This window comes from Mesoplodon densirostris, chromosome 4, assembly GCF_025265405.1.
Source record: "Mesoplodon densirostris isolate mMesDen1 chromosome 4, mMesDen1 primary haplotype, whole genome shotgun sequence".
Classification (NCBI taxonomy): Eukaryota; Metazoa; Chordata; class Mammalia; order Artiodactyla; family Ziphiidae; genus Mesoplodon; species Mesoplodon densirostris.
This window is the reverse complement of record NC_082664.1, coordinates 116,040,268-116,061,716: the sequence shown is the minus strand read 5'-3', so window position 1 is coordinate 116,061,716 and position 21,449 is coordinate 116,040,268. Positions and strand designations below refer to the sequence as shown.

The 21,449-nt window shown below is 47.8% G+C and overlaps 1 protein-coding gene and 1 pseudogene across 1 annotated transcript in view; both read right to left on the bottom strand.

Annotated features, from left to right (window-relative positions):
* Positions 1 to 21,449, bottom strand: part of LOC132487438 (OTU domain-containing protein 7A-like) — a 170,200-nt gene that overhangs the window by 42,460 nt on the left and 106,291 nt on the right. The window contains exons 5-7 of the mRNA XM_060095115.1: positions 8,585 to 8,686; positions 5,035 to 5,162; positions 4,193 to 4,305 (exon numbers count right to left, since the gene is read on the bottom strand). Coding sequence (XP_059951098.1) covers positions 4,193 to 4,305; positions 5,035 to 5,162; positions 8,585 to 8,686 — 343 coding nt within the window. The remainder of the gene's footprint in view (positions 1 to 4,192; positions 4,306 to 5,034; positions 5,163 to 8,584; positions 8,687 to 21,449) is intronic.
* On the bottom strand, positions 15,130 to 16,282 carry LOC132487437 (melanoma-associated antigen B4-like; annotated as a pseudogene).

The following is a 21,449-nucleotide window of genomic DNA, read 5'->3' as shown; positions in this document are numbered from 1 at the left end:
TCTCCATCTGTCCCAGGGCCAGGAAGCCAGGGGCTGGCTGGGCAGAAGCAGTGCTTGTACTTGTCACTCACCATGGGGGCCAGGTTCCCAGGGCGTGGGGGGGAACACGAGGAAAGCCACTGTAGTTTTTCTCGCCATTGTACCTGCAAATGCACTCATTTGCCCAGCTCTCTCCTTTCCTCAGGATAAACTCTGGGAAGTCTGTGTGGCCTTTCTGGTCACTTTTCCTAGTTCTGTTCAGGGGCTATCACATCAGCCCTGAGCCGAGCCCACTGCAGGCCTAGCCGGTTCTTCACTGTTTCTCGCTTCACCTCCTCCCTGTTCTCTGGCAGCACCTGTGCCCCCTGAGGGGCCAGTGCAGGCCAGACAGGAGAGGCCAGAGGGCAGCCAAGGCCATCTTGGCTCTCCTCCTTTGGGTGCCTGCTGGGCTTGGGGGAGGTCCTAATGCTGACTCCATTTCCAAGGACGTGCTTTTGCAGGTCTTCAGACCTGTCCCCAGCTGAGGGTCTCTGCCCTCCATTCCCTGGACAGAGGTAGTGGTGCCCCAAGCCAATGGCTGCGCCCGCCCTCAGGCCTGGCCTCTGGGCTTCTCCCTCATAGGCAGAGTCCTGAAGACAGCGTGGCTCAGGCCTCGTCCCAGGATTTGCGCTCAGTCTCCGCAACCCTGGAGCCCCAGGGATGCTCCCCATCCCTCAGCTCAGCATGAGGAGGGGACCCTCTTCCCCTCGCCAAGAGAAGACAGAGGCAAAATGCAGAGATGCTGACAACTTGCTCAAGAAAAGTCTCTCTTTTGGACTTTTGCACCCTAAGAGAAGGTGGACCCCCCAGCAGGGGTACACCTCCTGGAAGGAGGAAACAGTCCTGTTCTCTGTGGTGTGACCCCATAAGAGCTCTCCAGGGAGGAGGAAGATGTGGGGAGGTCCCGTGAGAGTGACTAAAAGCCTCTGTGAAGTCTCTCTCACAGAGCTCAAATGTTACTATAGTAATGTTGTCAGAACAAAAACAGCCTTGGTTCTAGAAGCTCCCCACCTGTGTCTGGGATCTACCTGCTGCTGTGGGTCCAGGTGACCACCACCTGTGCAGGGCAGCCCACACACAGCCCTGCAGGCTGCAGTTATTGGGTCAGAAAACCCTGCGCCCTCCACATATATACAATGGAATATTACTCAGCCATAAAATGAAACAAAACTGAGTTATTTGTAGTGAGGTGGATGGACCTAGAGTCTGTCATACAGAGTGAAGTAAGTCAGAAAGAGAAAAACAAATACCGTATGTTAGCACATATATATGGAATCTAAAAAAAAATGAAAATGGTCATGAAGAACCTAGGGGTAAGACAGGAATAAGGACGCAGACCTGCTAGAGAATGGACTTGAGGATATGAGGAGGGGGAAGGGTAAGCTGTGACAAAGCGAGAGAGAGGCATGGACATATATACACTACCAAACGTAAAATAGATAGCTAGTGGGAAGAAGACGCATAGCACAGGGAGATCAGCTCGGTGCTTTGTGATCACCTAGAGGGGTGGGATAGGGAGGGTGGGAGGGAGGGAGATGCAAGAGGGAAGAGATATGGGGATATATGTATATGTATAGCTGATTCACTTTGTTATAAAGCAGAAACTAACACACCATTGAAAAACAATTGTACTCCAATAAAGATGTTAAAAAACAAACAAAAAAACCAAGAAAACCCTGCGCCCTGGCTTGGGAGGGCATGGGGTGGGGGAGGATTGGAGCCCCTGGGACCATTTACAATCCAGGAGAAAACAGACATGGGGCTGGGACACCACGTGCAGAGCATTTCTGTGCCATGATCTGTGCAGAGCGACAGGCAAGGGGATGCTCCTGAGGCCCTGGCAGGCGTCAGAATCCTGCCTGCACCCAGGGTTGCCCACCCAGCACCTCTCACGGAAGAGGACACTAGTGGCCAGCATGATGCTTACCTGCTCCCCAAACATTCTGGTCCAAGTTGCATGGAGGGAACTTAAAAAGACCAGGGTGGGAGTTCCCTGGTGGCCTAGTGGTTAGGATTCCAGACTTTCATTGCCATGACCCGGGTTCAATCCCTGGTCAGAGTTGCATGGTGTGGCCAAAAACACTTCCATCTTTACAACTGAAACCAAACTAATGGTGAAGGGGTCCTGCGAGGAGGGGGACATTTGGAGGCACAGGGCAGCTACTATCGTGTTGGCAGGTCTCAGCAATGCCCGAGGGCCGGGCGAGTGGTCAGCTGGTCCAGCATCTTCTCCCCCGACCCCATATCCTCAGGGCTTAAGGAGTGGGAGAAAGAGGAGGGGACAGTAGGGGACAGAGCCGCTGCCCATCAGCTAGGGGCCTCTATGTGGTGGTCCTGCCTCGACCTTGGCAAACCTGAGTCCCTGTGAGGGGCGACAGGGACAAACAGATGTCGTTTGCTGCCTGCCTCCACTCTCCTGCTCTGAGTCCTCTGGGGTCCCAGAGAGCAGCAGCAGTGCCCAGGCCATGGCCTTAGGAGTCAGATGGCCCAAACCAGCCATGTGACTGTCAGTCAAGTGCCTCCTGGATGGGAGGACTCGGGGGGGACACAGTATGCGGCGACTGTGACCTGTTATTCTTATCATTACTGCTGTCATGCCCCACATCTTCCCCACCCTGGAAGAGTCACCGCAGGATCCAATGTACCAGTGTCTACAGAGCAGCAGGGGCTGGAGAGACAATGGGGAAAAGGATGGCGAGGAACCCTTTAGATGCATCCCAGGCAAGACTCAGCAGTGTGGAAAAGTAGAGAGCAGGCTTTCAGGAATGGATTGAGTCTTTAGGATATTTGTCCCAAAATGTCCTAAACAAGACAGACTTCTGGTGTTGACAAGTCTCCCGATTAAAACAAAGTGATAGGGACTTCCCTGGCTGCCCAGTGATTGAGACTTTGCCTTCTAATGCAGGGGGTGCGGGTTCAATTCCTGGTCGGGGAATTAAGATCCCACATGCTTCGGGGCCAAAAAACCAAAATGTGAAACAGAAGCAATATTGTAACAAATTCAATACAGACTTTAAAAGTGGTCCACATAAAAAAACACAAAAAAACGAAGTGACAAATTTAAAAGTGGTCCACATAAAAAAACACAAAAAAACAAAGTGACAAAACAACTCTGTAGGAATAGTGTTTACGGGCTTCGTTATCATCTCTAAGCCTCGTCTTTGAAGGGCCTCTGTCTGGTGCCGGCCTGGAAAGCGCTAGAGGCTGAGGACCCAGATGCAGAGATGCATGAGGGCAGGGTAGGGCCTGGGATGCACTGCCTGCAGGGGCTGTCTAGAGCCTCTGATCCTTTCTTGGGTCTCCCCGCTGTCAACAAGTATCCTCTCTTGTGTTTGACTGAGACTTTTTCTGGGGGGTGACAACCTGGCCCTCGGTTTCAAAAAGCTGGGGCCAAAGGGGCTGCAGCTGCCCTGTTGGCTGCACCTTCATTCCCACATGGGGACAGTCCAGCCGTGTCTGCAGGAAGAACAGCCGCTGCCCACATATGCAGAGCAGTAGAGCCTGGGTGCCAGGAACACGCAGGATGTCCCTGGAGCCCGTCTGGGAGACGCTGGGCTCGCCTAACCATCTTTTGTTTCGCTGTGAATTCTTTTTTTTTTTTTTTTTCTTTTTGCGGTATGCGGGCCTCTCACTGTTGTGGCCTCTCCCGTTGCGGAGCACAGGCTCCGGACGCGCAGGCCCAGCGGCCATGGCTCACGGGCCCAGCCGCTCCGTGGCACGTGGGATCCTCCCAGACCGGGGCACGAACCCGTATCCCCTGCATCGGCAGGCGGACTCCCAACCACTGCGCCACCAGGGAGGCCCTCGCTGTGAATTCTTAAAGCCAGAAGTTAGATGTTCAGAAAAACCCAAATCAGCAGCCTGAGGCTTCAGAGCCTGGTGAGTGCGTGGGCGGTGTGGGCCCTCCCGAGGCTGGCTGGGCGGTGAGTCCCTCCCTGCTGGGGTGTCGGGGGGCACACGTGAGCTCATGAGATGCACATGGGGACTGTGCACACTTTCCCCCAAACATCTGGCAGGGTCCTGCTGTCCCCCCGCCCCACCTGCCCTGCATCCTCGGTAGAATCTAAGGTCTGAAGGTGGGAGTCGTCCTCATGTCGCCCCCAGCTTGGGGGTCCCACATCCTCCCCAACTTCCCGTGCCGCTGGGGGTGGGGCACGGCCGGGGCAGCACTTACCCCCCGCCCGAGCCGCCGTGCTTGCTGACGTGCGTGCGTGGCTCGCTGGAGGCCAGCTTCAGCAGCTCTGTCCACTCCCGCTCCCACTCTTCCTCCGTGTACACCAGCCCTGACTGGCGCAAAGGGGGGCGGGCTCAGGAGGGGGCGGCCACTCCTTACCCTCCACCCAGGCGAGCCTGGCCGAGAGCCTCACCTCCCGGTTTCGTCAGCCCCTGGGCCTGGGGCACCTGTTAGTGGCCGAGGACCCTCCCCATTTGCTCTGACAGAATTTGTTCAGAACCCCCAATCTCCAAGCTCCATGCCATTGGGAGTCCACCCAGCAATAGGGGTCATTCCTAGGGGTGAGAATGACCTGTACGCGCACCGGGCAGGGCGCCGACCACTGACACGTGTGCAGGGACCGGGGCAGACCCATCTTCAAGGGCTTCCAGGCCAGCAAAGGGCCAGTGCTCACCCAGGTTCAGGGAGGAGAATTCCCTTTGGACTGAGCACACACACTGGGGCTGGGGCCGTGGGCCGTGCCAGGGCCAATCTGTGGCTGCACCAGCAGTGACCTGACGGGTGACCATCTAATTCACCATTCAGGTCGGGACAGCCTTGCGAGTGAAGGCAATTGGTTTTCATAATTACACCAGGACGGGTGGGGGAAATGGACGTCTGGTCTCTGTGGGCAGGGCCTGACTGTGGCAATGGGCTCCTCTTTAGTGGGTCTGAGTGGGGGACGGAGCCATTGTTGCTGATCTCACAAGACAGACTTGGCCTCGGGGCCCAGATCCGGACCCCGCCCTGGCTTTGGCCACGCGCGGCGTGGTCCCGGCTCTGCCACGCCGACAGGTACCTACCTCCTTGTTCTGCTGCGTCTGCTGCCACCTCCATCTTCGCTTCAGGGCCTCCCTCTCGGCCCCCGTCCTCATCATGGTGTAGAGAGCTTTCCGCAAAACCAGGTCCCGGTCGTGAAAGCCCCACATTCCTGCACCGGGAGGCCCGTGAGGGGCAGAGGAGAGAGGAGGGACGTGAGGAGGAGGGGGCAGGCTGGCAGGCGCTGAGACCACCACCGCCTTCCAGCCTTGGCCCCCACAGCTGTGTGAGCAGATTGGCTCAGTAGCCAGCTGTTCAGTTCTCACGATTAGCAAGCAGCTGCCCTCTGTGCTCCCTTGTGATGTTTCCCGTGGATGCAGGCAGCAGTGAAGGAGCACGGCCCCTCCTTAGAGCAACGACAGTTTCACTAAGTGCTGCCTGTCTCAGGGGCCCTTGGCAGGCTGCCCCCAACCTCTCAGGTTTGCTCTGAGGGATATAATGTTTGTGGTCTGGGCTTTGTGTTCGAGTGGGAGAGAGCCTGTGGGGACAATCGGTGATGTGCCCTCACACAAGGCCCAGAGCCAGGATGGCAGTCAGACTCCGGCTTCGTCGGGGGTCTGCCGCATCTGATGTCTGTAGCCCTGAGGCATTTCAGCACACATCCGGGGCCCGCGGGGAGCACCTGCTTCTGAAGGAAGTGCCCCTCCCGGCCTGTGCTGGGTGCCCAGGGGTCAATAAAGACAAACCAGCACATCTCTGAGTACGCCTTTGGCGCAGCTCAGAAGTGGCCAAGAAACCCAAGCAATGGAAGAAGCATCGTGAAAGAGGGATGCAGCTCTGGCTACAGGGAGAGAGTGGGGGAATTCATTCATTTGTTTAATTGAATACCATTAATTCCACTTAATTCCACACTTATTTCACAGTAGGGGTGAGGCACCATTCTAAGTGCTGGGAATATCCACAGCAGCAACAAGGACAGACTAAATTCCTAAAATCTCACGGAGCCCACATTGAGGGGAGGAGAGGCAGTCATCAAATTAGCATGTGACACCCTATGTTGCGGGCAGTAGCACCATCGGGGGGATGAAGCAGGCTAAGAGGGCAGAGTGGTGGGTGGTTTGGTCACGGCGTGAGTGGAGACATTGGAGCAAAGACTTGAGTGGTGGAGGACGGGGCGGAGTCACAGGAAAAGGCCAGGGCTGGCCCCGAGGAGGCTCACGTGGCATACTAGGGAGGGAAAGGTGGCTGGAGCTGGGATGGAGGGGAAGAGGTGGAGACTGGAAAGGTGGACTTGAAGTGAGCTGAGACCCGCTGGAGAGCTTTCAGAGAGCAGTGACCCGCACTGACTGATGATCAAAAGCCCAAACTGGTGTACATCCTTTAGTGCAAAGACATGCGGATAACCTTGGGCTGCTGCGGGCTTTCTGTCCAGGGAGGCTTTGGTCTTTTTCTGCAGCACAGACGGAGGGAGGTGGCTATCAACCCTCCTTTTATGAACAGGCTGAGCCGAGCTTTCTCATCCCTCAGACCTGCCTGCAGCCTCCTCCCAGGCAGGGCAAGTCCCGGGTCCAGTCTACAGGCCATGGCTCCTTGTTTGGGTCTCTCTTGCAAAGAGGGTCTCCTTGTCCCATACATGTTTGCCCACAAGCCTGACCCCAGGATTACCATCATTTCTATGTGTGCCCCACACCCTAGGTCAATGCCAGGGCTGGACAGCAGGTCCAATAAGTACTGCTGGTGAGTGTGGCATGGACACTTTGGGCAGTCCTTCTCCTGTGGGGTTCAGCAATTTAAGTACAAAAGGGGAACAAAGTATTGGGAGGAAAGAACCAACAGGCCACGAGTCAAAGGCTCAGTCTTGGCCCAGCCTCTCTTGCAGCTGGAGTGAGGGCCACCTGCAGAAGGCTTTCTCTTCCCAGGCAGACCTGGAGGGCCTGCTGTGCTCACGGGGAAACACATGCCATCAAACAGGACCACAGTGGCGTGTGGCCATCTGGTTTGTGGCCTTATCCACCCATGGTCATGCCGGGGACAGTGCCTCTGCATGCTGCAGTTTCAGAAGGACAAAGGCATTTCCATGCCTGAAACCTTTGCAAAGAGGCTGCTGGTTGACACAGAGGAGAGATCTCTTCTTTCATTTTCCTTCTCCAGGTTTTATACAGAACAAGGTAAAATAAGTTCCATAAGAAGGAGATAGTGAATACATTGCGATGGAATAGGACACAACTAGCAAAAATATGTTTTTGAAGAACAGCATGGAAAATTCTCAATACAATTTTAAGGGAAAAATGTTGGATTCTAAACTGTGAACACCGTGAGATCCTAATTTCACTGGAAGAATAGACAAAATGTGGAAGACAATATACCAAAATGTTAAAAGCAGCCATTGCTGGGCAGCGGGATTGCTGATTGTTATTTTACTATGATGAATGTGGAGTCAACAGACAGAAATGTGTTAGTTTTGAAAGGGAGGAGGTGGGTGGGTACCCTTGTCTTCCCCATCACCCCTTGTCAAGCCCATGGAATGTGGGATGTTCCCTTTGCTCTTGGGCTCCATCATCCTCTGGGCATCTTGGGGCCTTTTCCAGGTCCCCTCATTACCCTCTAAGCCTTTTCAGGCTCATCTCAGCCCACCTCTTACAGAATAGGCCTCACTACAGGTCTGAAGCAAGGTCTGGGGCGTCCTTGCTCTGGGACACAGCATCGGGTTAAGGTCATGTTTACCTGGGGAGGCGAGTTTGACCAACAAGGACCATACTCTCTTTGGAGGGGCCCATCCCTGGAGAGGGTCCTCATACTGCAGGACTGATAAGGTGTCACTGGCACTGATACTGGGGTCCCCGGCACAAATCCAGGTCTGCCTGTGTTGTAAGCCTGGGTCCAGAGGGGTTAAGTGAGCTTCCAGAAAGTCTACCGTTTCCTTCCATCATCCAAGTATTGCCAACCACACTTGTGCATTTGCTGGTGTCGCTTTTTGTAACCAGGAAGCTCACATCTCCGTTGGAAGAGGTTGCTGACCTCTCTGTGGTGTATTCTGACTGTGCCATGTTATTTACCCAAGCACTACCTATGTCTGTCTTTTTGTCAGTCTGAGTGTATCAGCTGCAGTCAGTGTGGTGGCCCCAGACCTACCCAAACTCATGCACAGCTCCCCAGACTTTCTGCTCGAGCCCAACAGGGCTTAGCCCCGACCCCAAACACCACGTTAATTTCTGCCTTTCTGCTTTATCTATGTGGTCTCCCTGCCTGGAAGGTCCTTTTTTATAGTCTTTCGAGTTCTTCAAGTCTCAGTAAAATCTAACCTCCTCCAGGAAGTCCTCTTTGATTGCTCTAGATCACGATGTCTAATGCCCATCCCTGCAGCTCTGCTCAGGCCTCCTTCTATCAGGACAGATCTTTTCTCGTGTGTGCTCTATGTCCCCACCAAGCCTGCCAGCTGCTTGACAAGAAGGGCAGGGGTTGTTGGCTCCACCCCTTGGGGACTCTTCCAGATGACAGTGATGCACGTGGCTCTACTTAGTATATGATTGTCCTTTAATGACGCACAGAGCAGGCCTGAGCACTGCCACCCTCTGTCTACACTGTGGGGCTTACCCAGTGAGGCAGCGTGTAAAAGGCAGTTCCCGTCCCCTGTCGTGGCCAAAGGAAGAAGCCGTTTACAGCTCGTGCACACGGTGGACCACCAGTTCAGGCGACCTGGAACAGAAGCTCATGTTTAGAATCCCAGGACAGGCAGGGATGTTTGCTAAGTAAGCTTAAACATTGGCGGATGATTTTCTAGAGGATTCTAGAGAACTTCATTGGTAAGGTGGAGGGTTATGGCTACTTATTCTAAAAAAATATATAGATTTTTTCCTCTCTAAGATAAAAAAACGGCCAAATTCTCCCATCAACTAGCAAGAAACTCAAGACTAAAGCCTTCTCTCCTTGAATCTGGGAACACATTTTACACAAAATGTAAAATTTTTCTTTGTGTAATTTCCTTGAACACAGTTTCCCCTCCCAAAAGTTATTTTTCTAAAAAAATACCATCCTTCTTTGTTGATGCATACATACCTTTGAGAGTATGGTTTACATTTATTTTTTTAAATTGATGTATAGTTGATGTACAATGTTTCAGATGTACAGCAAGGTGGTTCAGTTATACATACATGTGTGTGTATATATATATATATATATATATATATGTTCTTTTTCAGATCCTTTTCCATTGTAGGTTATTACAAGATATTGAATATATTTCCCTGTGCTATACAGTAGGTCGTTGTTGTTTATCTATTTTATATATAGTAGTGTGTATCTGTTAATCCCAGACTCCTAATTTATCCCCCCTTTCCCCTTTGGTAACCATAAATTTGTTTTCTGTGTCTGTGGGTCTATTTCTGTTTTGTAAATAAGTTCATTTGTATTACTATTATTTTTAGATTCTACATTCTATAAGTGATGTCATGTTATTTTTGTCTTTGGCTACATTTAATTTTATACATCAAAACTATTGTAGCTATTTTGGTAGAGTCATGTTAAATTTCATCAACACATCTCGAGACTTCTGCTTGCAGGAAGACAGAGTAGACATCCTCTCTGCTACCCTTTCTACTAACTATAACTAAAACCCCTGGACATTACATATAAAACAACATGGGAAGACTGAAAGGTGGAGAGAAGAAGGTAGACTGGCTAGGAACCTCAGGACTTGAGGCACAACCTGGTGGTAGGTGCCCTGGGTTCCTCTTTGCCTCACAAACCCCAGAGTAGATGCTAGAGAAGGTTACAGTCTGGAAATAATGGAGGCTGTCAAAAAAATCATGCTCTCTTTAGTCAGAACACCAGGAGAGGGGCAGCTTAGCCAGACAGCCACTGCTTAGAAAACAGCTGTTCTATTCCAGCCACACCCACAGAACAAACTGTAGCCCTCCCACCACTCTTCTAGCAGAGGCCGAGTGGGGAGCTGAGACTTCATCCTTGCCAGGCTGCCATGAGTCACTCTCTACCCCCTCTCCCACTGCCAGGTGGTGCGGAGTCAGCACTTCAACCCTGCTGGATGGTAATGAGGATTCTACCCTTACCATATGGAGAACATATGGGGAGCCTGGACTTTCACTCCCATCTGATGGTGATGAGGTTCCCCCACTACCTCCCAGCAGTACCAAGAAGCCCATGCCACATTAGGTTCCAGCAGAGGCAGTGTGGAAAACCTGTATGTCCACCCCCATCTGATGGCTGTGAATCAATGGCGTCCTACACCTAACGGAATGGTGTCAGAGAAGGTCTGCTAAAACACAAGATTTAAATGATTCAGAGTCTTATAACTTAATACCCAAAATATACAATTTTCAATTGAAAATTATTTATACCAAGAACCAGGAAGACCTCACATGGAATGAGGAAAGACAACTAACCAACACCAACACAGATGACACAGGTGTTAGAATTATCTGAAAGAGATTTTAAAGCAGGCATCATAAAAATGCCTTGACAAGCAATTACAAACAGGCTTGAAACAAATGAAAAAAAAAAAGAAAAATGTCAGCCAAAAAAAAGTCTCAACAAAAACAACAAAAGAAGATACAAAGAAAGGCCATATGAGGATTTTGGAACTAAAATAATCCAACAATTGGTTAAAAAAATTCAATGGATGTGCTCAATAACAGAATGGAGAGAATAGAAGAAAGAATCTGTGGATGACAAGGTATAACATAGAAATTACAGAAACTGAATAATGGAGAGAAAATAAACTAAAAAAGATCATGTGACCATAGTCCCATAGGAGAGGAGAAATAGGGTAGAGCTGAGAAAAGTATTCAAAGAAATAATCACTGAAAACTTTCCAAATTTTGTAAACAAACAAACATATAAATATATGAATTCAAGAAGCTGAGAAAATTCTAAATGGGAAAAACCCTTGGAAATTCATGCCAAAACATATCATAGTCCAATTTCTGTGAACTAAAGACAAAGAAAAAGCCTTGAAAGCTTCTAAAGAGAAATAACTCCTTACCTATATGGGAAAAACAATTGTAATGACAGTGAATTTCTTATCAGAAACCATAGAGATCAGAAAGAAGTGGAACAATGTTTCTCAAGTGCTAAAAGAAAAGAGCCATCAATCCAGAATTCTATGTATAACAGAAGTATCCTTCAGAAATAAAGGGGAAATCAACACATTCTTAGATGAAGGAAAACTAAGAGAATTTAGGTTTCCAGCAGACCTAATTTAAAAGAATGGCTAAAGGAAGTTCTCTAGACAGAAAAGAAATGACAAAAGAGGAAATCTTCAAACATTAGGAAGGAACAACATGGAAAGAGCAAACATATGAATGAATACAGAGACTTTCCTTCTCCTCTTGAATTTTCTAAATTATGTCTGCCAGTTGAAGAAAAAATTATAACATTGTCTCAATGTGTGTAGAAGAAATATTTAAGACAATTATAGATGGTGGAGGATAAAGGAGCATAAAAGCAGGTAAGGTTTCTATGCTTCATAAAAGTGGTAAAGTGTCAGCACTTTATGTGTATGCTTTGATAAAGTATGTGTATATAACATAATATCTAGAGCAACCACTCAAAAGACTATACAAATAGACACACTCAACAAATCCTATACAAACTTCTGCAGAAAATGGCCAGTATTACCTTGATACCAAAACCAGACAAAGAAAATACAAAAAAGAGAAAAGTACAGATCAATACCTCTCATGAATATGATACACAATTCTTAACAAAATATAAACAAGTAGAACTCAGCATTTTATAGAAAAATTATACACTACGTTTAAGTGGGGTTTATTACTGGGATGCAAGGCTAGTTTAATATTTGAAAACCAATCAATTAATATAATTCACAATATTAACAGTTTACAGAAGAAAAATCACTTGATCATATCATCAATGAAGAAAAAGCATTTGACAAAATTTGATACTCATGCATGACAAAAACTCCCATTAAAACTAGGAACAGAGGGGAACTTTCTCAACTTGGTAAAGAACATCTACAAAAACCATACAGCTAACATCATCCTTAAATGTTAAAGACTGAATTCTTTCCCCTTAAGACTGGGAAAAGGTGAGGATGCTCTCTCTCAACCTGCTATTCAACATAGTACTGGAAGTCCTAGCCAGTGAAATAAGTCAAGAAAAAGAAATAAAAGTAACACAGATCAGAAAGAAAGACCTAGCACTGTCTTTATTTGCAGATGACAGGATGGTTTATGTAGAAAATCAGAAGGAAGCTACAAAAAATACTATAACTCATAAATGATTTTGTCAAGGTCACAGAATACATGATCAACATACACAAATCAATGGTATTTTGACATACTAACTCTGAACACATGGGCCTCAAATTTTTAAATATCATACTATTTACAATAGCTCAAAAATTAAATACTGAAGTATAGGTATAAAATAACATCCTCAGTACTTGTATGCTAAAAACTATAAAATGCTGATGAAAGAAATCAAAGAAGATCTAAACAACTGGAGAGACATACCATATTCACGAACTGGAAGACTCTCAACACAGTGAAGATGTGAATTCTCTCTAAATTGATGCATAGATTAAATGCAATTTCTATTGTAATCTCAGCAAGGTGTTGTGAAGAAAGGCGATTATTACCAATTTAGAATTCTATACCCCAGAAAAATAGAAAGAAAAAATTCATCACCAGCACACCTGCAGTAAAGAATTCTAAAGGGAGATCTCCAGACAGAAGGAAAATGACTCTATGGGAGGCAGGATATACAAAAGGAATAAAGAGACTTGAAAGGGCAAATATGTTGGTAAATACTGATTGTTTAAAGTAATACTAGTAATGGCTTTTGGGGATTAAATTATATGTAGAATTAAAACACATGACAGCAACAACACAAAATATGGGAGTGTGTAACAAATGACATAAATTCTAAGGTTCATACATTGACCAGAAAGAGGTAAAAGTGCTAACTTAAGATAAATTCTAATAACTCAAAAATGCATGTTGTAAACTCTAGGGTAACCATGAAAAGAATAATAAGAAATGTATAACTAACAAGATAGTAGAGGGGAAAACAATGATAAACATCCTTAAATAATTCAAAAGAGTAAAAGAAAGAGAAAATAGAAACAGAATAACAAAAAACAAACAGCAAGGTAACAGATTTAAACCAAAAGAGCATTTATATTAAATGTGGATGGACTAAATATTCCAATTAAAAGACACTGTCAACCCTCCTTAAAAACCAGCTATATACTGTTGACAAAAGAAACCATAAATATAATGACACAGAAATTTGACAGTAAGTAGGTAGAGAAGGATATATCATTCAAAAATAAGCAAAAGTAAAGCTGGTAAAGTTTTACTGTTATCAGATGAAGTAGACATTATTAAGACATGAGATAAAGAGGGATATTTCATTGTGTGGTCCGAGCACATACTCTGATTTCAAATCCTTTGAAATTTATTGATACAAACTTTATGTCCCACCATGTAGTCAATTTGGAAAATTGTTTACTTGAAAAGAATATATATTTATTCTGCAATTGGTAGGTGCCATGTGGTATATATGTAAATTAGGTTAAGCTCTTTATTTATGTTCATCTAATCCCTAATGATTTTTTTGGATATTGATTCTATCATTTATCAAGAGAATTCTGTTAAAAATCTCCAGTTTTGATTTTAGATTTGTCTATTTCTCTTTCGAGTCTGTCAATTTTTGCTTTATATATATTTTAGGTTAAATCTTAGGTGTATACACATTTAGTACTGTTATATTTTCAACTGACTTGACTGTGTTGGGGTTTCCTAAGCTTGGGGATCTGAGCTTGGACACAAATCCACTGTGTGCACAGTATCCCCCCATCCCTGCTTCTGCAACACCCATGGGGTTTGGAGGGCAAGGGAAACTGACGTAAACATGGAACTCGTGCTGCTTGCTATGCTGTGAGTGATGAAGTCCTCTGTCTCTGACCCAGGAGTCTCATGTCTTTTGCCAGCATCCTTGAACCTGTGTTGGGCTAACTAGCTAGCTTGCAAGCAGAGTAGGATCTTCACAGTTCTGGACAGTTTTTTTTTTTCTTTTTTCTTTTTTTATATCTTTATTGGAGTATAATTGCTTTACAATGGTGTGTTAATTTCTGCTTTATAACAAAGTGAATCAGTTATACATATACATATATTCCCATATCTCTTCCCTCTTGCATCTCCCTCCCTCCCACCCTCCCTATCCCACCCCTCTAGGTGGTCACAAAGCACTGAGCTGATCTCCCTGTGCTATGCGGCTGCTTCCCACTAGCTATCTATTTTACGTTTGGTAGTGTATATATGTCCATGCCTCTCTCTCGCTTTGTCACAGCTTACCCTTCCCCCTCCCCATATCCTCAAGTCCATTCTCTAGTAGGTCTGTGTCTTTATTCCTGTCTTACCCCTAGGTTCTTCATGACATTTTTTTTCTTAAATTCCATATATATGTGTTAGCATACGGTATTTGTCTTTCTCTTTCTGACTTACTTCACTCTGTATGACAGACTCTAGGTCTATCCACCTCATTACAAATAGCTCAATTTCGTTTCATTTTATGGCTGAGTAATATTCCATTGTATATATGTGCCACATCTTCTTTATCCATTCATCCAATGATGGACACTTAGGTTGTTTCCATCTCCTGGCTATTGTAAATAGAGCTGCAATGAACATTTTGGTACATGACTCTTTTTTTTTTTTTTTTGAGCTAAATCAGTCAAAGTATCTTTTATTTCTACCAAAAGAAAGTTTCAAAGAAATAAGGCAAACTACGAATTAAATACCTTTTACTCTGTTTTCTCCATTTTTTGTTTCTAAATATTTTCTGTGGTCGCCTTTCACATTTCCATGAAAATCTCTATTGCACTGCCATGTTTTCTACTTCTGGATCATACAGAAAATATAGATGGTCATGAATTTCTTTTATATATACCAAAACTGTAACTTTAGAACTCTTTGAACAGCAATAAGTATGCAAGCAATGTCATTCACGAATTCGTATTAAGAAAACACACTATTACAAGAAAAAAAACATTTGAAAAAACCTAAATAAATCAATAAATAATATATAGAAGTTACTAGTGTAAAACAGGAAGATAAATGAGGTCTATACTTTGTTCCCTCCACCCCTACTACTCTGCACTATTTAGGAGCCTGACTGCTCTCTTCCAAAACAAAGTGAGCAATCTACCTGCGGCCTCCCTCCCTACATGTGGGAGGAGCTGCAGGCCTTGGCCCTGGAACGTGCTCTGCCCTTAGCAACAGCTGCAGCCCTGGCCGCGGCTCTCACTCTTGCTCTCTCTTCCTCATCTTTCAGAGCCTCCTCATAGAGATCTGGTAAGGCCCTGGGGACGGTATCATTGATCTTGGCCATATACTCCAGCACTTCCATCTTGCTGGTTTCAGCGTGGGCTCTCGGGCCCCACAAGAACTCATAGTGCGGAGGATCGCTGTTGGGCACCTGGCAATACATCAGATACTTCCGCTGCAGGAAATACTTGCTGATGAGCCTCCTGGGCTCCCCAAAGATCAAGTGGCTCCTCCCAGCATACAAACCCAATGAATTGAGGAAATCCCAGATCTCCTCCTCGGTGGCACGGTTGCCGTTCTCGAAGATCTTGCTCAGGATAGCCATCAGGAGACCGGACACGGGCAGCCCCGACTCATCACTCAGATTTCCCTCGCTGCGCAGGCCCAGCTTGCTGATGAGGGCGTAGGAGTGACTGCTGGGGTCGACTTCCTTCAGATCGAGGCCAAAGACCAGCTCCATGCACTCAGAGGCTCTCCTGAGGATCTCAGGGAAGTGCTTCTTGTACTTCTTGTTGACCACCTCCAGCAGTGCTGCCTGCGAGATGAGCTCCTTCATCTTGTACTTATCCAGCAGGAACTGCCCCAACTTCTTGGCCTGCCTGGTCAGACGATCTCTGTAAGTGCTGTGAATGGAAGGTGCTTCCTGGGCGGTACTTGCACTTTTCTCATCTTGGCTCTGGGCACCCTCTTCAGATCCTGGGCATGAAACCCCTGCAGCACGAGAGCTGGTGGCTGGGGCTCCCTGAGGCTCCTGGCGAGTGCCAGCAGCAGGGGAGCTCGGGGGAGTACCCCGAGAAACAGAAGTGGGGGAGGAGGGCGACTCTTCTATCTCTGCCACCGCCGCCGCCTCAGTGGCCTGGGCACCCTTGAGAATCTGAGTCTCCCCCCGGGCCTGGCGGCGTTTCTTCTGGGCACGGCGCTTGCTCTTCTGGCCTCGAAGCATGATGACACAGGTCAGGGCCAGCAGGCGGGAGTGTGGGCAGGAAGGCAGGCAACGAGGGCACCTGAAGAGACGTGGGATTCCTCCTGCGGCTCACCCTTGCCGGACGGCAGCTCTCAACAATGGCCTTGCCCCCACCGCGTGTGTAGGAGGACGTCACATCCGGTCATGAGCATCTGGGCTCCAGGAGGACAGCAGGGGCGGGGCCGGTCGGGACGGGAGGTGGGGGGTGGTTCCAGGGGAGCTTCCCGCAGGCCTGGCACGAGGGCCTTTCATTGACTCTTGGCAGGTCCTGGGACTTTTCCCTCTGCTGAGCTGAGTCAGCAGGCGTCACACCTTGGCTCTCATTTCTGTCGGCACCCCCAGCCGGAAGTATCTGGGGGCCTGAGCCTCACAGCCATGCCTGGGTCCCCCGAGACTGACAGTGAGGGCTCTTTGGGGCCCCCTCTTCTATGGTGGATGCTGCTCTCAATCCTCTCTCAGTGTCTTCTCTTGACTCCCTGTAGGTGCTGGGCTACCTCCCGTCTGCTGACCTGAGGCCAAGGCCTCACATCAAAGACATCAACTCCCTGAGACTGCTGGTGTGAAGTGCAGGCACATCTCATCTGGACACTTCTGCCTGGAGCCTCCCAGAGATGGCTGCTGCAGGTAAGATGAGCTGAGGGGAAAGGAGGCGAGACTCTCTTCTGTGGTTCGGAGCCCGTCAGGTCTCACTCAGGGTCCTCACGTTGACGGCTGGCAGGGCCTGCGATTCCTTCCTTCTCTGGTATGAATCCATCCCTGTCTCCAACCATGCCCCACAGAATCCCAGAGGAGTTAGTGAAGGGGCGCCTTAGCCTGACAGTTCTCACTGTGGTCTCTCTTTGTTGACATCAGGGGCATTGCCCAGAAGTTCAGAAATGAATTTCTGTCCTTTTGTACAAGTACTGTGTTACTTGCTTTTCTCTTTTAGTCCGTGTGTGATAGTCTATTAAGATGATCATTTAAAAAGGCCAGTCGTCATCCACTAACAAAGCTTCAGATGGTTATTTCACAGCCTGTGGACCATACTGCCACATCCAGCCCAATCTTTGGTGTCCCATGCTCCTGGCATGCGGGCTCTGAAATGCTGCCTCAGATTCCTTCAGTGAAGCAGTAGAGATTCATGGTCCCAGAGCACAGTGGAAGAATCAAGGGCTCAAGTTTAAAGGCTTTTCTCTAATCAATCCTGTCATCTGCCTCTCTTGCAGGCTACAGACCTGTCTCGAACTCAGGGCATCCCCCTACCTGCCCACACTCAGGTTCTAGTTCAGTGGAGACTTACTGTCCCTCAGGGATTATTTAGTTTTGTGTTTTTGCGTTTGTTAATGTTTTTTCTTTATTCCTTCTGTAATGTTTCCATGGTTGATTTTGGGTACAGGAAACAGTAGCCCATGTTTGATTGTCATCAGCTGCTATGGAAAAGGTACTAAATCTGTAAATGAATTAAGGAAAATCGATATTCTTACAATATCTGTGCCTCACGAATACGCATAACATACTATTCTGGTTGAGACTTCTTTTTCCTAAGTCAATCAGGAAATTCTTATTGTTGCCTCCATGTAGATTATATACATTTTTTTTTATTTTTTATTTTTTGCTTTATAACAAATTTAATCAGTTATACATATACATATGTTCCCATATCCCCTCCCTTTTGCGTCTCCCTCCCACCCTCCCTATCCCACCCCTCCAGGCGGTCACAAAGCACCGAGCTGATCTCCCTGTGCTATGCGGCTGCTTCCCACTAGCTATCTACCTTATGTTTGGTAGTATATATATGTGCATGCCGCTCTTTCACTTTGTCACAGCTTACCCTTCCCCCTCCCCATATCCTCAAGTCCATTCTCTAGTAGGTCTGTGTCTTTATTCCTGTCTTACCCCTATGTTCTTCATGACATTTTTTTTTCTTAAATTCCATATATATGTGTCAGCATACAGTATTTGTCTTTCTCTTTCTGACTTACTTCACTCTGTATGACAGACTCTAGGTCCATCCACCTCATTACAAATAGCTCAATTTCATTTCTTTTTATGGCTGAGTAATATTCCATTGTATATATGTGCCACATCTTCTTTATCCATTCATCCGATGATGGACACTTAGGTTGTTCCCATCTCCTGGCTATTGTAAATAGAGCTGCAATGAACATTTTGGTACATGACTCTTTTTGAGTTATGGTTTTCTCAGGGTATATGCCCAGTAGTGGGATTGCTGGGTCATATGGTAGTTCTGAAGATGGGGATGAGATTCCAACAGAGACCGGGCTTTCTAAAAGAGACAGGACATGGGACCACTTGGGCTAGGTTAGGAGATGGGAAAAGATGCCCTAGGATCCTGTAGGGAACTCTCTTACCCAGGTGATAGGCAAAGGGCCAGTGACTAAGGGCCTAACTGTCCTATCAACAACTGTTTAGAGGTGAAGCAGTGAGAGGTAGGGCTGAGTGGGGGCTGATGCTCACTCCCTTCCTGTGTGACTCCAAGGAACCCCCAAAGTTGATACAGGGCTTCTGGTGGACCAGACCATGGAAAGTTCATTTGGCTGAACTGCAAAAGTGCTCAGATGTGAAAGAACTGCACCTGGCTCTCTCCCTCTGAACCTCCTGGTCCCTCCCTACTTCTCTACCCTGATATCAGCTGCTTTCATGAAAGGTCGTAGGGATGGGTCCCAGGTCTCCCTGCCCCAGAGGAGGACCAGAGGTCACATGTATCTGTCCAAGTGAGCTGGGACACCTCATGGAGAGGAGCTCAAACTTTTATGGCTCTGTTGGAGAAAGGTGCCAAAGTCACCATCCCACACAGTCACAGGGGGAAGGGGCATCTGAGTTCAACTGATGGGGGTTGGGTATGCTCATAGTGGGGAACGGAAGCTCGCGGGATCCTGTGAGCGGTAGTGCCCTTGGGTCTAATCCAGGGCAACCTTGTTGCTGCTTCTACACTTGAATGTACCACAGGGATTAAGTCCACATGAATGGACATCCCATCCCATAAGTGCCAGAGGGGATTCTCCTGATCAGAAGAGTCACAGGTAGAGAAGGGCCAATGGGGAAAATGCTCCTGCCATTTACTCCTCGTGGATGGGTCAGGGTTGCATGTGAGGGCTCTACCCACTGTGTCCAAGCTTTCACCTTGTAGATGGTGACTGCTGGCCTGCACATCAGAAGCTCAGCCTCGGGGCCTGGACTGTGTGATATCACACCTCAGCCAGGTGGTGGCTAAGTCCCCCAAAAATTCAGGGGCCTCCTTGCCAAGTCAAGTCCCTTGGGATGCTGTTGGGGATTCGCAACGCTCAATCCCTCTGGCAGTCAAGGAAAACTGCTGTATCTTCAGCCCCCACACCCCACTGCCAAAAGAAGGTTCCTCCTTAGGCTCTGGGTTGAAGGTGCAATATGCCTCAGCTGGGCATTCTAGTTGGTCTTTTATGACCTCCAACTTGCAAATCAGCCTCCTGTGAGTGGAGCCAGCCTATCAGGCTATGTTGGAAGTGGTCCAGCAAACTCTGGGCATATTTGCTACTTTTGGGGCCCTTTGAGTTCCAAGTGTCTGTAGCCAGTGCTCTTGATGACTGGAACCTCTGGCAAGGGGAGGTGGCATCCACCCAGAAGTGCCCCTTGGGGTTTCAGACTTGTCACATCCCTGACATGGCTACCATGTTCATCCCTTTGGGAAAGCTGCAATTAACCTGCTACTGGACTCCGGCCAAAACTGGACACCTCCCCCGTGGAGGCCCGGTGACCCTGGCCTGATATTCCCATTTTGGGGTGGTCAATTCAGCTTCAGTGCAAAACAAGGTGAGAAGTGCCTAATGAGCATCACTCGTCAGATGCAAATGGTGTATTCAAGCACACAGCAGGCCTGGTCACAGCAGCTTCTGGGTTTTACATGAAAAAGTGGCAGCTGCCCCTCTGGAAGAAACTATCCCCCACTCTGAGCCTGAAGCAGAGCTGCTGGCTCAGCAGGGCCCTGGATGCACGGAAGCCCCTGAATGCCTGGGCTGTGCACTGATGCATCAGCTAAGCTGAGCCTGGTAGTGGTGGCTGGACCATGGTGGCTGTGTGGTCCCAGTGCCAGCTCTGCAGATACCAAAGTGGACTTGGTCATTCTGTCCAGTGGGCAGGGCTCAAGGCTGTTCTCATAGCTCTGGCCAGCACTCCCTGGAGGAAGTTTGTTATATTTTTACTGACCCTTGGGCTGTTTGGCCTACTGGTTGGGTCTGTTACTTGGAAAACTACAGACTGGTAGATTAAAGACACACTTTTTTGGAGCCAGGAAATGTGATGACAAATCACACATGCTCATCAAACTGTCTGGGTCAGTCTTGTCCACGGGCATGGTAAGGGCCCATCCTCCAATGAGACTAACTGGAATCAAGCTGCTTGTTGAGGCTGCACCTCTCAGACCACCACCACTGCTGCCTGGACCCCTTGCTGCACTGCACACGGTGACTGCCAACACCCAGGGCGAATGAAGGAAGGACTCCTAGGTCTGATGCAGAGGCTGCCACTGCACACCACACCTGGGACTCCTGCCAAGAGTCAACCTGTTTGTCTTGTGGTGGAGGAGGATGCCCTGCCCCTGCCTGCTCCTGGCGGGCTGACTGTCAGCTTCGCCTCACCGCTGTTGACACTTTCAACAGAGTTAACTCAGGCCACACCACTGTGACCCTTGAAACTAATCCATGATATGCTTTTGGCTTTCCAGACCACGTTCAGTCTGACAATGAGAAAAGGGAACACTCTTGCACTGCTGGTGGGAATGTGAATTGGTACAGCCACTATGGAGAACAGTATGGAGGTTCCTGAAAAAACTAAAAATAGAACTACCATATGACCCAGCAATCCCACTACTGGGCATATACCCTAAGAAAACCATAATTCAAAAAGAGTCATGTACCAAAATGTTCATTGCAGCTCTATTTACAATAGCCAGGACATGGAAGCAGCCTAAGTGTTCATCATCGGATGAATGGATAAAGAAGATGTGGCACATATATACAATGGAATATTACTCAGCCATAAAAAGAAATGAAATTTAATTATTTGTAGTGAGGTGTACGGACCTAGAGTCTGTCATACAGAGTGAAGTAAGTCAGAAAGAGAAAGACAAATACCGTATGCTAATACACATATATGGAATCTAAGAAAAAAAATGTCATGAAGAACCTAGGGGTAAGACGGGAATAAAGACAGAGAC